The following is a 17,893-nucleotide window of genomic DNA, read 5'->3' on the forward strand; positions in this document are numbered from 1 at the left end:
GGCAGCGTAGCAAGGGGTGGTTCAGCAGCTTCTTGCCACTGGATATTACACGTCTGTGAATTTCCCTGTAAGGCCTGTTCCTCCATCCACCCAGTGGCGACGTTCTGTTGTCTCAGGTGGAGTCATCCACTTTGCTCGTAAGAGAGAACACCGCACTTCATTGATATAAAAGAGTGAGGTAACAAAGTCTAATGTTAAATGCAAGTGGTTTGGTACACTAGGTTATTTACTACACAGAGGACAGGGTCAGAGAAGACTGTCATGGAGATACTCCCATGGAGTCATGAGGTTCAGCAAGAACCCCCTTGGTTTCAGAACTCCTTCTCACAGAGGAGTCTAGATGCAGCTGGACCCAACCCTAGTCCAAGACTTGGTCAACAGTTTATGTCTAAAGGATTATATATTCACAATCAATCCTTTATACCACTTAGCTAAGATTTCAGAGTTTAGCATGCAATCACTCACCAAGGATCTTTTGCGGCAAGGAATCTCAGCTTCGAGGAGTAACCCTGACAAGCCTCAAGACTGAACCCCTACTCAAGGGGAGATCCTGCCGTGCAGCCGGCTGCCATGCAGGAGAGCTCCATGAGCCCTGGGCTGCCGACTGTTTATAAAGTAATAGTCATATTTGCATGTCAGCAAGACGTCTGTTTCACCATTCCAGAAAGCCTTTGGCTATCATGCTGCCATCTATCCCCCCAAATCCAGAGTAAGGTGGACAACATCACAACAATGGTTATGGCTTCAGCAGGTGGGGTTAGTGGCAGGGGAGCACACCGCCACAGCTACGTGCATCACCGTTTTCTGAATCGTACCAGAGTGCACAATTCTCTGCGGAATGGGAATAGGCTCTTTTGCTTTTTTAAGGATAGGGAATGGAGTTTGCATTTCTAAGGGTGGATCTAAAGTGATGGATTCTGCATCTAACAGGGCTGTTTAAACCATCGGTAGTGATTTTTTCCCAAGGTGAATACCATGCTTGGGAACTTTGCTGCTCCTTCAATCCTAACTGTATAGCAGTAAACCGAGCCTTATTGGGAGCTGGTTGCCAGAATTCCCATGGGATCTTCTTTCTGTGAGTCCTATATGTAGGCTAAAGGCCCCCCCTGCTATTATTGGGCCCGTGGGCTGATATTCTAAACCACTGCATATTAATGAACAAAATGCTACTTCATGAGTAACTGTCCACTCCCAGGTAGCACGCGTCTTTAGTAGATTGCATAAGGTTCAGGCAATTATGCTAAATTGTGGAGACAAGCTTGCCAAAATCCTCAAAATCCTGAAGTTCCTAGGACTTGTCAAAACTCCTTCTTAGCAAAGGGTGAATTTAACTTGGATATTTACTGTAAGGTATCAGAGGGAATATATCATCTGCCCCCTTGCTAAGTTATGCCTAAAAATTTAACCTTTAGATTAGAGCCCCACTACTTAGCCTCAGGGATTGATACCAAGGACTTAAACCAATTTAGTTAGCAAGAAGAGAGAACTAGGTTCTGCTTCTTTTGCTCATGTCACAAAGTCAGGAAACAAAGAACAGATGGTTAAAAGAACACCGTTATCCAAGTTAAGTAAAAGTAAAATGCAAAAAGACGACTTCAAATGAGGTAGCTCTGGCTGCAAGAGAAGGCAGGCTGCTAAGGTGTTGCAGTCCACAGACATCAGCAGAGAATTAGTTGAAAGTAAGACAAAGGTAATTGTGGCAGTGGGAGCTCGGGACCTCTGATAGCGCCCCTGAAACAGGACAAAACCCCACTTGGGGAGCATGCGGATTAGTAAAAAAGCTTCATCAGTGCCATCTGAGGAAGAATACGAACTTGCATCGGAAGCGAGAAACTTGCAACCAACCCTGTGTGTATGACAATGAATATGCAATGGACTATGAATATAGATATTTATCGTATATAATCTATACCCTCAAATAACGTGAAATGCATGTTAGGAGGAAGAATCCCCCCATGCACTCAGTGCTGCAATAAACCGATGTCAGCTTGCTAAACTATTACTTGGTTTGGAGCACTTTCTTGGTTACGATTTTTGGCAACAGGATGGTAATCCCCTCACGTTTCAGACGGGCTAGGACGCCACCACACATTCTTTGGACCTTCTCGGGAGAATCTCCTGCAATTAAAATGCCTTCGATATACTGATATACCATCACCCCTTGTTCTGTGGGATTTGTTCTTAATTCCTTAGCTAAAACCTGGTGTGACAACGTAGAGCTATGTTTGAATCCTTGGTGTAGTCAGGGAATAGTGTACTGTATTCCATCCCACGTCAAAGTGAATCTCTTCTTGATCCTCAGGTTGTAATATGACCATGAAAAATACATCCTTTATATCCAAGGCAGCCATCCAAGGATGGGCTGTTCACTGTACAGGAAAAAATCAGACACGTGACAGGACGCAGTGTTACGTGTCTGATATTTCCATTCGGTGGAGGATAACCTACTGCCAAACGCTAGGTGCTGTTCGGCTTCTGCGTGGCCACACACGGGAGTTATACGGGGAAAAGTTTTCGGGGCAATATCCCATCATTCTAAATCCTAGGTAAAAGTAGTTATGCCTAGCGTAGCTTCAGGGCTAATATGATATTGTCATACGTTGAGTCAAAGCACTTGCAGGTCAATTTTGGTGCAGCCTGTAACAGGGAAGCAGCAGACCCCTCAGCTGGTACTTCACCTATAGAGACTAAAGAGTTTGGGGTCCGATGGTTTGTCATTTCACGTGTGTAACAGTCTTAACAGCCTAACCTTAATATATCCATACCCAACATATTTGTCTGTTGTCATATAACCACGGGCGGCAGCCAAGCCCCACATAGCTACCTGCCCTACTGCCCCCCCAGGAGCTGTTTGGAGAGAATAAAAGGGTAAAAGTAGGAAACTCGGGCTCAGATAAGGACATTTTAATAGTTAAAAGCAAAAGCTGCCCACAAGCAAAACGTAAGGAAGTCCTTCCCATCGGCAGGCAGGTGTTCAGCCGTCTCCAGGAAAGCAGGGCTCCATCTCACCTGACTCTTGACTTGGAAGGACAAATGCCATAGCTCCAAATGTCCCCTCTTCCTCTTTCTTCCCTGCAGATTTTATTGCCAAGCACATACTGTACAACGTGGGGGAGGGAGGCTCTGCCCCATCGCAAGCCCCCCCGTGCAGGGGTTGGGGGGGAGCCTGTGAGTGCCACTGGGGGGGGTCTGCTGTGCTCTGGCAGGGCACTGGGGTGTACTGGGAATCACTGGGAGGGCAGCGTGCTATATTGGGATGGGGCTCTGGGCCATGCTGGGAATCACTGTGGTGCCCTGGATCATACTGGGACTGCTGGGGAGGGCACTTAGCTATACTGGGAGACGTGGGGTGACACTTGCAGGCTCTGGCTGTTTCAGATGTCGGTATCGTATTTTCATCTTCACATCTCTAACCAGGACTGGCACTGGAGGAAGTCGAACTTGGCAAAGCTCACCACGCTTTCGCCATCTGTACCCCGTGTAGTTATGGTAACCCAGCTGCGCACTTTCGTGTAGGACCACCCAGCGAGCCGAGTGCTCTTCTAGCTGTCTGGGCTGCTGTACTGGGAGTCAGTAGGAGACTTTGGGCTCTACGGGGAAGGTGCTGGGCCACACAACATGGAGCTGGACCATACTGGGACTCACTGGGAAGCAGTGGTCCATTCTGGGAGGCATGGATCTAGGGCTCTGGGCTATGCTGGGGGGCATGAGGAGGCTCTGGGCCATACTGGGAGAGTCTTGGGCCATACTGGAAGGTGCTGGGAGGCATGAGGGCATACTGGGGAGGAGGGTTCTGGGGCTGTGGGCTGTGCTGGGAGGCGGGGGGAGCTCTGGGCCATACTGGGAGATGGGGGGGAATGTTGGGGGGGACACAAGTGGGCACTGGTGCATACCAATGCTTACTGGTGGACACTGGGGAGGTGGAATGTGTGCCACATATGCACATGTGACAGAGTGACTGAACGAGTGAGTGGGATTGGCTGGTGCTGCTGGTGGCCAGAATAAAAGAAATGGCAGGAACGGGAAAAAAAGGGGGGAATGGGGGATAAAGCAGGGCAAAAAGCAGGGAGAAAGTAAGGAAAGAAAAAAAAAAAAAGAGATAAAAGGGGGAGATAGGGGAGAATACGGAGACAAATGGGAATAAGGGAGTAACTGGGAAAATGACAGGATGGAGGAAGAAACTGGGGCAAGATGGGGAAACGGGAAAAATGACAGAAAATGGAAGACATGGGTAAATGGGAAAAAGGGGGGGAGGAGCCGGGTGAAAATGGGGGGAATGGGGAAAGAAATGGGGCAAAAATGAGTGAAAATGGGGAAAAATGTGGGGAAAAAACAAGAGAAAAGGGAAAAACAGTGAAACACTGGTGCACAAATGGGCAAACAGTAGAGAGAAAACCAGGGCAAAACCAAAGGAAATGGGGGAAAACAGGGTAAAATGGGGCAGAAACAGGAATACCCCAGGGGAAAACAGGAACATAGAAAACCGAGAGAAATTGTGGGAAAACAGGAAAAATGTGGGGAAATGGCTTGGGAATGGGGGGAAAGGAAGGAAATGGTGGCAAAGGACTAAACCCAGGAAAAAAACAGAAGAAACTTGGAGAAAGTGAGGGAAATAATGGAAAACAGAGAAGAAATGGAGAAACAGGGAAAACTGGGGAAACGGGAGGGACAAACCCGGGCACAAACAAGGCAGAACAGGTCAAAACCAGGGGAAAAAAAAAAGGCAAACCCAAAGCAACAAGGGGCAAAACCAGCCAGTTATGGGGGTTGGGGCAAGAACTGGGAGAATAGGCCAAAACAGGGCAGGCAAATGCGATCAAATGCCAGTCTGGGTCGTAACTCTTCAAGTAGGATCCCAGTATGGCCCCAACACTACCAGCGTGGACACAGCGCTCCCAGTATGATGGCAATGTGAGCTACACTTAAACTAAGATCCTAGTATGGACTCAGTATTCCCAGTACAGTACCAGCCTGGGCTGCACCTCTCCAAGGATGATCCCAGTATGGGCCCCAATCCCAGCGTTGCCAGTATGCAACCTAAGGCCCAGTATGCACTCAGTATGGGCCCTGAGGCTCCAAGTGCAGCTCCAGTGCATTCCCAGTGTGACCCCCAAGGTTCCCCCAGTGCTCCCAGTAAGGGCCCTAAGGCTCCCAGTATGGGCCCCAAGGCTCTGACTGCTGCTCCAGTGCACTCCCAGTACAGGCCCCAAGGCTCTCAGGGCACTCTCAGTACAGGCTTCAACACTCCCGCAGTGCACTCCCAGTGTCCCCAGTATGGGCCCTGGCACTACCAGTACAGGCCCCAGTGCTCTCAGCACATACCACCAATAAACGGTTTTCGCTTCAACCCATCCTGGTGCCTCCTAAGGCTGAACCTCCAAACCCTCTGAATTTTTCCCCAGAGTAACTTCATCAGCCTTGCCTCTGCCTTTACTGGTGGACAGGCGAGTTGGGTCACAGGATCAGGCCCCCCCCAGTGAACTCCATCCGCTGCCAAGGTAAGAGAGAGAGAGAGAGAGAGAGAGAGAGAGAAGGGGGGTGAGCGGGGGGACTCTGCCGGCCAGGCCAGCGGGAACCCTGGCGTGCAGGGCAGCGGGGGTGGGGGGACCCTGGCATCTGGACGCACCTGTGGTGGGGCGACGAAGGCCAACCAGTCGGAAGGGCGGGTGGGCAGCAGTCCCATGGCCTGGCACTTGTAGAGGGCCAGGGCCAGCCCCAGCCCGTTGCCCACCAGGAACACCAGCCCCTGGAGGGCCCGCCGGCTTGAGCTTTCCAGGGCCTTCAGTGCTGCAGGGGGAACAGGGTGGGACACTGGGACTGGGGGACCCCGTCACTGTCACCCACGTGTGGCACTGCAGGGGACCGGGGTAATGATGAGTGGGGAGCAGCAGGGGAGCATCATGGGGGAAGCGGTGGGGGAGGCGCAGGGTGGATGGCATGGCGATGGCTGTTGAGGAACGCATGGCAGTGACAACGTAGGGATGACTGTCACATGGGTGACTGTTAGGGGGTGTGGGGCAGGGTCTGACATACAAGTTGACTGCCACAGGGTCAGCTGGGGGGGGGATGCATGGGGGTGAGTGATGTGGGGGTGACTGTTAGCAAACACGGGGGAACAACTGACATGTGGGCAACCGTTCAGGGATGCGAGGGGGTGACTGTCACAGGGACAACTGTTGGGGGACACATGGGGGCAACTGACATAGGGGCAACTGTTGGAGGGGAACGCATGCGATGGGGTCTGTTGCAGGGACCACTGCTGGGAGATACGTGGGGATGAATGTTGCCAGAAGAGATAGGGCCAGGGAACCACCACAAGTATTTGGGGGAACCGTCACGTGGCAGAGGATGACCACGGGGGATCACCCAGGGAGCTGTCACCCGGGGCTGTAGCGTGGGGTTGTACTCACTGGCAGAGAGGGACATGAGGGCCTGCAGCGGCCGCCAGCCCATCATGCACACCATCATTGCAGGGAAGATGGAGATGGTGTTGCCGGCCATGTACATGATGAACAAGTTCATGGGGATCTGCTTCAGCGGCGCCAGTGCCACGTCCCAGCAACGCTGCAGGAAAGAGGCCAACGAGGCGTCCGCCATGTGGGGATACCTCGTACCCAGCCATGGGGGACGGGGACGATCCCCTCCACGGGGGAACCGGGCGTAGGGGATGTCCCTCTCCCTCCCGGGTCCCCCCCCGCCCACCTTCTCCATGAGGATTTTGTCGCTCTCGTGGACGCCGCCTTCCCCCAGCTGCCGCTCGGCGAACCCCAGCGGCCCGCGGCCCTCGGCGGCTCCGCGGGGCCTGGGGGTGGGATAGAGGAGGGCAGGTGAGGCCAAGGAGCTCCCTGGACCCCCCACATCCGCCCCCCAAATCCCCCCTCCCCCCACACCCCGGGGCCTCACCGACCCCCCGGCGCCGCCGCCAGCTCCAGCGACCACTTGAACCGCCGGCCCCGAACCGCCGCCGCCGCCATCCTGCGAGCGCCCGAACAGGAAGCGGAGTCACGGGGCGTGTCCCGGCAAACAACCCCGGGCGCCTGGGGCCTACGCGGCGCCTTCGCTACGCCCTACCCCATAGCAGCCCCACAGGAACCCCGCAGACACCGACCACCCCCACCCCGCCCAGCCCTACAGCAGCCCCGCGTCCTTCCTTATAGCAGCGCCACAGGCCACCCGCGCCCTGCAGCTCCCTCCCGGTCCGTTCCTGCCTGGAACTAAAGGTTCCGGCCGCGGGTTCCGGCCGGGGCCGGTGGCGGGGACGCTCTGGCCACGCCCCCCCAGCCCCCGGTCGCTCCATCTTTCACCCCCGGCCCGCCTTGTTGCAGCCCGTGCCGCGTCCTTATGCTGGTTTGTACTTTTTTTTTTTCTTTTTTCTTTTCTTGCGGTTGGCCTCTTTATTATTTATTTACTTTTAAAGTACTTATTTATTTACTTCTCTCTTGAGAAGGATTTTGCTCTTCGTATTTTATTTCTTGGGTCTGTGGTTTTTTAGTTCTTTGGGTTGGTTTTTCCTTTCTCTCTCTTTTTTTTTTTTTTGGTTTTTTGTTGGTTTTGTTTTTTAACTTCTTCCAGGACTGCTTTTGATTTCCTGGGGCAGACTTTTTTCCTTTTTTTTTTTGTTTTTTTTTTAGGTTTTTTTGTGGAGTTTTTGGGGGGTTTTTTGGATTTTGGGGTTTTTTTTGTGTTGGTTTTTTTTTGGTTTTTTTTGTGGTTTTTTGTGGTTTTTTGTGTGTGTGTGTGGGGTTTGTTTTTGTTTTTGTTTTTGTTTTTTAATTTATTTCTTGGAGAGGGTTTGATGGAGGCACTCAACTCCTGAACCAGACTGGCAGTAGTTTGGTAAAGGCTCCAAAGGAAGCAAAGGCCTGCACCGTAGATGGGTGAAGAACTCCTGGAGAGCCCACAGAGGAGCGGTGTGACCCAGTGAGCATCCAGGCGTGTGAGCTTGGAAACACCAGCCTGTGCTTTTAAGACATTAAAAATTAAGTGCGATTAAGACATGAATAGCAGGTGGCGTTTCCAAGACTCGTTCTCAAGGAACAAAAGCCAGTTGTCACTACAAGGAGTCTCATGCATGCTTTGCCATCACGGGTAATTTGACTGTGAGCCAAGCACTTTATTCCGTATTTGACAGCCCAAAGCGAGCTGACCTTGAACCTTGCCAGCTGTCTGTGGCAGCAGTGATCTCCCCTGGGGATGGGACACATCTCTGGGGTTGTGCCCTGTTAACTTTGATTTTTGTCTTGGTAACCTGGACTCTGCCTTGGTAGTTTAGAATCTTTTTTCAAATTACTGTGCAGTACAGCAATAGAGCTAACCTTGCTATTGAACTTTAAGTCACAGTTTTACAGCCTTATATTTCAATAAAACTGCTTTTGCTAATATGTTTGCTGGTGGTTCTCTAAGCAATCTAAATCGCCCATTCACAACGGGGAGGGGGTAATTTTTGTTATTTTTTTTTTCTTTTTTCCTTCTTTTTTTTCCCTTCCCCCTTATTTTCTTGTGGATTATTTAATTTTTTTTTTTGATTTCTTGGGTTAATTTGATCTCTTGGGGTTGGTTTTCTTTCTTTTTTCCTTGTAGTTTTTTTTTTCTTGTTATTTTTTCTTTTTTTAGCATATATTTTAGTTCTTGAGCTATTTTGATTTTTTTTTTTAACTTGGGTTGTTTTTTTTTACTTCTAGTGTTATTTCTTGAGTGGGTTGATTTCTAGATTTGTTTTACTTTTTTTGTCCTTGGCTTTTTATTTCTTAGGGCAGTATTTTGATGTCTTGCTACCCTTCTTTTTTTCAACTTGGGGTTGTTTTTTTTTTTCTCCCTGTCCCAGCCTTCCTCACTGTACCCTTCTTCCTCTCTGGCTCCTTAGTCCTTCCTCACCCTGTATACCCTCCCCTTCCCCCACCCCTCTGTCCCTCTCCCCTTCCTATCTTTCCCTCCTCCTGCTCCTTTGCCTCTCCCTTTTCCTTCTCTCCTCCTGCCTCCCCATCTCCCTGTCCTGCCCCTGGGTCTTCTTAATTTCTCTCTCCCTTTATCACATCGCTTTCCCCATCCCTTTCCTCCTCCCTGCTCCTTTTTACCCCTCTCGCCATCTGCCTCTCCCTTTTCATTCCCCCCTGTCCTTTCTCCCTCTCTTCTCCTTCTCTGCCCCTGTCCTGCCCCCCAGCACTGCTGCGTTCTTCTCCCTGTCCCTGCTTCTGCCCCCCTCTCTGTTTGTCTCCCGACTCCGGTCTGTCCCTCTCCCCCTTTCTCAGTCCCCCTGTGCCCTTTTCCCCCTCTCTCTCCACTCTGTCCTGCTTCATCTCCCACCCAACTCCAGAAGTTGCCACGGGGACTTGTGGAGAAGTCCCCACCAGAGCAGCTACACCCTGAAGATCTGCTGGCTTGCAGCTGCCCCCAGAGAAGAAGCCAGGGGATTGCTGCGACAGTAAACCCCGTGGCCTGGTGCCAAGGGATGCTGTATGGACATCTCGTTGGAGGTGCTTATGTGGTAGGAAGTGGCGCAGCCGGAGCCACCTAAATTGGTGGAGGAGGAGTGACCCCACCTGAGCTCCTCTCCGAGGCCCTGTGCTGCCTCTCCTGTCCCGGAGCCCGAGTCATGGACTACATGACTACAGCAAATGTCAAAAAAAAGGACAATTTATTGATGTTTTATTATGGAGACTGAGGGACTGATAACTGCACAGCTATCGTAGGATGGGAAGGAGCTGGTGCCGCTGCAGTGGGATATGAGGTGGAGGCTGTCCTGGTTTTGGCTGTGCTGGAGTTGGGTTGGTTGTCACAGTAGCCCTGTGCAGTGTGTGATTGGTGGCGGCAGCAGATCTTTGTCACTCTTCTCTACATTTCTGCCTTCCTGCCTGCCTGTCCCTGCCTCTGTCTCCCTCTTGTGCCTGTTCAGTTCCCCAGAATAATTTTCCTCTTCTACCAACGCTGCCCTGTACCCTGTGGCCTTCTGAATTTTTTTCTACGTCTCTCTCTATCCAGCTCCTGCTCCCTGTTTTTTAATTCTGGGCTGTCTTTCTTTTACCCCTGTGGTGGGCTGACCTTGGCTGGATGCCAGGTGCTCACCAAGCTGCTCTATCCCCTCCTCAGCAGGACATGGGGGGAGAAAATAAGATGAAAAAAACCTCGTGGGTCAAGATAAAGGCAGTCTAATAAAGCAATAGCAAAGGTTGCATGCAGAAGCAAAGGAAAACAAAAGACATTATTTGCTACTTCCCATCAGCTGGTGATGTCTGGCCACTTCCCAGGAAGCGGGGCGGCAGGACCTGTAGCGGTTGCTCCAGAAGACAAATAAATAATTCTTCCTCCTCCTTTCTCTTAGCTTTTATTGCTCAGCAGACATCATATGGAATGGAATATCCCTTCAGTCAGCTTGGGTCAGCCGTCCTGGCTGCGTCCCCTCCCAAATTCTTGCTCACCCCCAGCCTGCTGGTGAGGGGGGATGTTGGAGAGATGGTCTTGATGCTGTGCTAGCGCTGCTCAGCAGTGACTGAACACCAACACCTTTCTAGCTGGAGCACAGCAATGTGAGGACTGCTGTGGGCAGAATTAACTCAGGCTCAGCCAGACCCAGTACAGTCTCCACCACTTTCCATATCACTTGCATCACGCTCAGGTCCCACATAATTTAATACATACATACACATATGTACCTATCTGTCTTTCCTAACTACTCCATTGTATTTAATTCTCATGACTGAAATCCCTTCTTACCAACACTTACAACTTTAATGACATACTTAAAGCGTCTTTATACCCCACATAGAGATTTGTACATTCTCACTAACTGCTACTCCCCGTCCTTTGCTCGGGCCCCATCTGTCAAGATGGGTGCTCAGGACAGAAGTGGTATGTTCAGTTGTGGGGCACCAGCATCAGCTTGGTTTGGGTCATCGTTGCACTTGTCAGGTTCCTGGTGAAACTCACTCTTCGTCAGTTCAGGTCATTCCAGCTACATTCCTTCCTACAACATACAACTCACGTCACAGATGATTTTTCCCCTGGGGTTAAATCTCTTTGAGCCACCACTTAAGTATGCACAGGTCCTTGTGTGAAGACACTCTCATGAACGGGTTGGCTTTTTCCCCTGGGAGGAGCAACCCATACCACGTTGCCCAGCCGCTTTCCTGTGTGTAGTGTGGGGACCTTATCTCCTCCCACAGCACCAGAGGGGGTTTGCTCCTACAGGACCAGGATGGTTAGCAGATCCTCTAGTGTTAACCAGCCAAGTGGCTTCCGCTAGCTTTGTATCCCAGCGCTTCCATGCACCACTGCCCAGCGCACTCAGTGGAGGTTTTAACAGGCCGTTATCTCTCTCGGTCTTTCCAAAGGCTCGTGGCTGATAGGGGATGTGATACACCTACTCAGTGCCACATTTCTTCGCCCGGGACTTTACGAGGTTATTTCGGAAGTAAGTCCCGTCGTCTGATTCAATTCTTTCTGGGGGTACCACATCCACAAAATCTGCCTTTAAAGGCCCAAGATGGTGCTTCAGGCAGTTGCATGGTTTACAGGGTATACTTCTAGCCAGCCAGTAGTTGCTTCCACCATGGTGAGTGACTATGTAGTCCTTGCCTTGCCATGTTCGTGACAGTGGTCCAATATAGTCAGTATAGACTATACTTGAGTATAGAGTACTGACCACTTTTGTCATTCAGCAGTCTCTAGGGCTAGTTGGATGGCTTTCATTTCTGCAAACTCACTTGACTTAGCTTCTCCTTCAGGGGCCTCAACAACTTATCGTGTGGGATTCTGCACAGCAGCTTTCCACTTCCAGTGGTTTTGTACCACATGACAGGATCCATCAGTGAACAAAGCATAATGCCTTGCATCTTCTCATAGCTCATTATATGGTGTTACCTCTTAAGCGTGAGCCACCTCCTCAGGCAACAACCCAGACCCTCTACCTTCTTCCTACGATCTCTTCCAGGATTCCTGGGCAGCTGGGTCCCAGTCAAGCTTGTTCCATCATCAATACTACCCACTTATTCCGTGTAGCATGCTTTGCATGATCTTTGGAGGGGATGTTTCCTTTGAACATCTAGTGTAGCACAGGCAATAGTGGTGCCAAGAGGAGATGTGCTGCTGTACCAGCAACTTCTGAAGCAGCTCGAACCCCCTCATATGCTGCTACTGTTTCTGTTTCAGTTGGAGTGTAGTGGGCTTCTGATCCTCAGTACCCCAGGCCCAAACCCCCTAATGGTCAACCTTGAATTCCTCCTGATGTTTTCTGCCAGAGGCTCCACGTGAGACCATGCTCCCCAGCTGCAGTGTAGAGTGCATTTTGCACAGCTGGTCCAGTCCAGACAGGCCCAAGAGCTACTGCACAAGCTCCTGTTTGACCTGCTCAAAGGCTCAGAACCCCAGTCAAAGTAGTTCTTCTCTTGGATTACTCAATAAAGAAGGCTCATCAGCTGACTATAACCTAGAATACACATTCTCCAGAACCCTACAAGGCCTAGGAAATCTTGTGTTCCCTTTGTGTTAGCTAGCGGAGAAGTAGTTGCTGTCTTGTTGACCACATCCATAGGCACATATGATGTCCATCTTGCCATTTTATTCCCAAGTACTAAATCTCCTCTGCAGGTCCATTGCCCTTGCTTTTCTTTATCACTGTCACGTTAGGGGGAGGTTTTCCCCCAACCCTTTGTGTTCAGCTAGTCTGTCAATGTCCCAGGAAAGACAAGAACTTTGTGCCTGACCAGCCTGTCACAGCTTGCTACAGACTACCGGACAGCACATGGCATTGGAGGGTGATTCACCCATCCTATTCAGGGATTCACGGTGATAGATTCACTAGTCAAATCAATTATTCAAGTTTCCAGAAAATCACATGAAACCGAGCTCAGCTGAGTATTTTTTGTTATAGAGATTTGTGACAGATTAAGGTTCAAGATCACCATTGGTAGTACCCTGACTGCAAGAACAAATGTGAAATAGTATGCACACAAAATCTAATCACTAATAAAAGTCAGCTGGAGTTAATCATTAAGAGTGCATAGAGTACAGGGTAGTTCTTAGCAGACAGGCAGCTCTACTGGGGAGAAGACAGGTTTGTCAAACAGCCCTTCGACTGATTCCAATAACTACGATGGAGTCTTCTCTAACTTTTCCTCTTCCTAACTTGTATTATCTCTTTACTTCTCACTGGAGCTTGTGTGACTCTAGTCATACATACTTTTGTTACTTCCAGGTGTCAAATCCTCTTGCTTTACCTTTAAAGGTACAGTCAATACAAATATAATGTGCATGCTTAGTGAGGGGTGGTCATACCTTGGAGGCAGGTAGCTTTGAGAGGGAGGTGTGCTTTGGTATTACAATGACTTTATAACAAGCAAAGGTCATCTGAGGAAAGAAATTTTACCACAGCTGCTAGCTCAACAGATGACATCTTCCCTTATCTTCCCTGCTTGACAGCTAATATGCAGTTTATCAGTACATGGTATCACCAAGTTTCCCTTCCTGCAGAGAGTACAACACAGCCTGGGGTGGTGTCTTGGTGTCTTCACTTTGCTCCACCTTCCATTCAGTTCCTCTTAGCGTGTGCTAAGGCTGGAGGTTGTGTTGCCTGGGGAACTGCTGAGGAGGAGATTCCCTGCATACCAATCACATTCCTCTCTGGAAGGAGCAGCTGCAGTTTTATCCTAAACTTCCCTTAATGTTGTAATGTACCTTTAGTCATTTTTCCACAATGGCAAAACTGGCTTTCAGAAAGATCTGAATTGCTCTTTTTCCCTTCTCAAACGCTTCTTCTTCTGCCTTGTTGCCCCAAATGATGATGTCATCAATGTATTGCAGATGTTCGTGGGCATCACTCTTTTCCAGCACAGCCTGGATTAGCCCATGGCAGACGGTAGGGCTGTGTTTCCACCCCCGGGGGAGATGATTGCAGGTGTACTGGATGCCCCTCCAAGTGCAAGTGAACTGTGGCCTGAACCCTGCGGCCAAAGGGATTGAGAAAAAGGCATCGGCAATTTCAGTTGTAGCATACACCTTGGCTACCTTCAACTCCAGTTCCTATTGGAGCTCTAACATGTCTGCTACAGCAGCGCTCTTGTGGTTTAACCCCAACTGGCAACTGAGTACCAGTCAGCCAGTTGTTCACTCCCCACGCCTCCCCCCCCTGCCCCCGACAGATGGGGAGGAGATCTGGGAAAAAGTTAAAATCTGTGTGTTGAGAAATGAACAATTTAATAATGAAATGAAATTAAAATAATATTAAGAGGAAGAATTGAAATGAGAAAGTGAGAGAGGGAGAAGGGAATAAAATCCAAAAGGGAAAAAACCCAAGTGATGCACAATACAGTTGCTTACCACCCACTAAATGATGCCCGGCCAGTCCCCCAGCAGCAACTGGCCCGCCCCAGCCAACTCCCCCATTTCTACGCTGAGCATGATGGTCTATGATATGGAATATCCCTTTGATGAGTTTGGGTCAGCTGTCCTGGCTGTGTCACCTCCTAGTTTCTTGTGCCCCTCCAGCCCTCTTGCTGGCAGGGCCTGTGAAACTGAAAAGCCCTGGACTTAGTGTAGATGTTAATTAGCAACAACTGACAACATCACTGTGTAATCAACATTATCTCACACCAAATCCAAAACACAGTGCTGCACCAGCTACTGGGAAAAAATAAATGCCTATCCCAGCCAAAATCAGGACAGTATCGACCCTTTATTTCATAAAATTTATGTCATGCCACACTTCGCAATACACCATCACCTTCCCTGACTTTTGATATAAACACACAGATACTATTCCCTTAGTCTACGGACCATCCCTCTCAAAGTTTATTGAGTTAATTTAGTCCATGATGTTGGGCTCTGTCTGTCATTAAGAGTCTTTCAAGGCAGGAAAGATGGTGCAAGGTGTTTCATTGTTGCATGCTAAAGCCAGGCCTGATCTTATCACAGCTGTACTGATCTAGTTTCATCAGAGTTCATTCTTTGATAATGTGGCCATAGGAAGGTCGGGTTCAGACCTACAAATCCAGAATGGCAGAGACGGGTGCTTCAAGCATATAGAAATGACAATATGCAGTGTTGTACAGCAATTCACATCACACAATTCGATTTATTGGCTATTTTCACCCAGAATCAAATCCCCTTGAGGCACACGTTGGACTTGCCCATCCCTCCGCCTTACCCACCGAGTGCAGCCATGTCCTCGAACAAAAGCAATCCCTGAATAGGTTTGCCTTTGCCTGAGGCAGGGATGAATCAGACCATTTTCCCCAGCATATTTTTAATGTGCATTGCAGGAGCTTTATCCCCTTCTACAGTACGTAAAACCTCTGGGCAGCTCGACTGGCAGGTCCTCTAGTGTTGACTAACCAGGTGTCTTTTGCTGAATGCGTTTCCCAGTGTTTGAAGGTCCCACCACCTTGCTCTCAGTGTGGTCTTTAACAGTCCATTGCGTCGTTTGGTTTTCCAGGAGGCCTGTGCAGGACAGGGGGTGTGATATACCCACATAACGCCAGGCTCTTTGGCTCAGGTGTCTATGAGGGTTTGGAAATGACTCCTGCTACCTGACTCAGTTTTTTCTGGGGTGCTGTGTCGACTGTACGGTGCTTAGTTACCAGCTGCGGTTAAACCACAACAGTCCTTTTTGGCACCCAATGCGGGGCAAGAAGGGGTGAGATCATAACAGCTCTGACTAGAGTGTGTTAGAGCAAAATTGATACAATTGAATATAATACAATTGAAACAAATAAAATGCAATTGAAAATAAATACAATTGAAACAACAACAAAAAAGTTTTCATTGTAACAGTTTAATAATCGCTGGCCACAATGCTGATTTCTTTGCTCTTAAAGTTGCTGGCCATGGTCTCAGGGTTGCTTATGCACTTCACTGCAGCATGTGCTCCGTGTTCTGCCGTTTGTCGTCCTTGGGGCTCAGGTTAAAAATCTCGTTTTGTTGTGCTATTACAGAGCTGGCTTCTGGTTTTGGTGGGCTCGCTGGTCCCGAAATTAACTGGGTCTGCGCGCGCAGGGCTGTTGTCATCCCTGTACTTTGGTGCCATCTTGCGGGCAATGCTGACAACTGCACCTTTGGCCTTGGAGAGCCAAGCTGTGGGTAGGGCCTACACCTCCCCCTTCTCCCCAGGGCTAACTACCCAAGCATTTAAGACTTTTGAAGATGTCGACCATCCTTAGGATGTTGGACCCAGCGTAGCGCTGGCCCTGATGCTATTGCTAGGAATACTGGATGTGGTATTGACATTTTGGGCCCGGCTGAGAACCAGGCAAGTAGCTGTGGGTATCCAACCCTCCTCCCGACAAGTACTGCGGCTACTGCAGCCCCATGACGTGTGATGGAGAGGACCAACCCCTGTCTGTATCGGTCACCCCTATACACAATCAAAAATGGATACAAGAGTCGCCTCATTTAGCAAAGGACGACAAAGAAAGGCCACCACAGGAATGGGGGGAAGAGGCAGAATAAGAGGTAACCACTCAATCCCTGTCCCTGCATGAGCTGTGGGGTATGCGAAGAGATTTTGCCCATTATCCAGGTGAGCACGTTATCATCTGGCTGCTGTGATGTTGGGATAATGGGGCTAATCGTTTGGAATTAGAGGCTAGGCAAGGCAAGCAACTGGGATCACTTTCAAGGGAAGGGACCATTGACATTGCAATTGGAAAAGGGATACAAGTCCCCAGGCTCTGGAGGCGACTCCTGTCAAACATGAATGAAAGGTGTTCCTTCAGGGAGGATATTAGATGTCAACCAGGCAAGTGGACTGCAATAGAGAGCGTTATCCAGTGCCTGAGGGAATTAGCCATGAAAGTGAATTTATTATGACCTGAACAACATACCTGCAGATCTTGATGAAGTGTGAACCCACAGATCCTGATGAAGTCCAATGCACATGACCTGTGTAGCAGAAATTTCTACGAAGCCGACCACTGTCATATGCCAACTCATTGGCAGTAATGAACTGGAGATATAAAGCAGCACCTGTGGCTCACCAACTCCTGGAATAAGATAACATCTCTACCTCCTTCATCTTGGCTGAAGAGAAACTGGTCCAGAACTCAACAAGTTTAGATCCTACTCCCCACCTGTATGGAGCTGCATCTCAGCTGTTGTCAGTAAGTGTCTTTCTGCTTGAGAGGAACAATGCAGGAGGTACACAACACAGGGTACCCTGTGGTTTTACCTGCAGGACCATGGAGAGGACATGAGGAGGTAGGATGCAAAACCAACCTCGACCCTGAAGGCATGGGTGCGTGAGTTGCAAGGAAAACCAATCAAAAATAGAGGATCTTTCAGCAAGTCTACTGCTCCAGTCTCCAGTGGGCAGTTTCTCAGACAGAGTGATAGGGCTGATTTTAGTATTGATCCTATGAAAATCAATTCTAACCCGTTTTTGTAATATGTAAATTGCAGGACTGCTCTGTGGTACAGCTGCTCCACACCACTTGCTTCTGTGGTGGAGAATCCTATGACCAGAATTAGAGGGGCCCTGCCCCCAGCCAGGTGGAGGAGAGGGACAGCTGAATTTACTGGACTGTCTGGACCCAATGGCCAGGCACAATCAGATCCAGAAGAGAATAAAGCTCTAGTAGACACCAGTGCACAGTGTAACCCAATGCCATCAAGCCATACCGGGCAGAAGCCCTTTATATTTCTGGAGTGACAGGGATCCCAACAGCCAACTGGATTGGAGGCTGAAATAAGATGACTAGGAAGAAGTGGCAAAAGCACCCCGCTGCGACTGGCCCAGAGGCTCTGTGCATCCGTGGCACAGACTCTCAGGAGAGGGTATTTCAAGGACCCAGAAGGGTACCGGTGGGCTTTGGGTATAGCTGCCTTGGAGACAGAGGGAATTAAGCAGCTGCCTACCTTGCCCAGTCTCTCGAAGACCCTTCTGTTGTGGGATTGCTGAAGGTCAACG

General features: G+C 49.6%; 1 protein-coding gene across 3 annotated transcripts; it reads right to left on the minus strand.

Moving 5' to 3' along the window:
- Positions 1–2,889: 2,889 nt before the first annotated feature.
- EMC4 (ER membrane protein complex subunit 4) lies at positions 2,890–7,118 on the minus strand. 3 transcript variants are annotated; one of them, XR_013924949.1, is made up of 6 exons: positions 6,904–7,115; positions 6,703–6,802; positions 6,411–6,564; positions 5,627–5,787; positions 5,323–5,490; positions 2,890–3,072 (listed from the first exon to the last, which is right to left on the minus strand). XR_013924949.1 is itself a non-coding variant. In XM_080372538.1 (6 exons), exons 1-5 carry the CDS (start codon positions 6,972–6,974, stop codon positions 5,455–5,457), a joined length of 522 nt encoding a protein of 173 aa, XP_080228664.1. In that variant the 5' UTR covers positions 6,975–7,118; the 3' UTR covers positions 2,890–3,072; positions 5,423–5,454. The 3 variants fall into 3 exon arrangements, 2 of the variants coding, with proteins under 2 accessions (XP_080228664.1, XP_080228663.1); XM_080372538.1 differs by having other exon boundaries at positions 5,423–5,490; positions 6,904–7,118; XM_080372537.1 differs by having other exon boundaries at positions 2,890–5,490.
- Between the last annotated feature and the right edge of the window lie 10,775 nt (positions 7,119–17,893).

The sequence above is a fragment of the Falco punctatus genome (assembly GCF_963210335.1).
Source record: "Falco punctatus genome assembly, chromosome: Z".
Lineage (NCBI taxonomy): Eukaryota > Metazoa > Chordata > Aves > Falconiformes > Falconidae > Falco > Falco punctatus.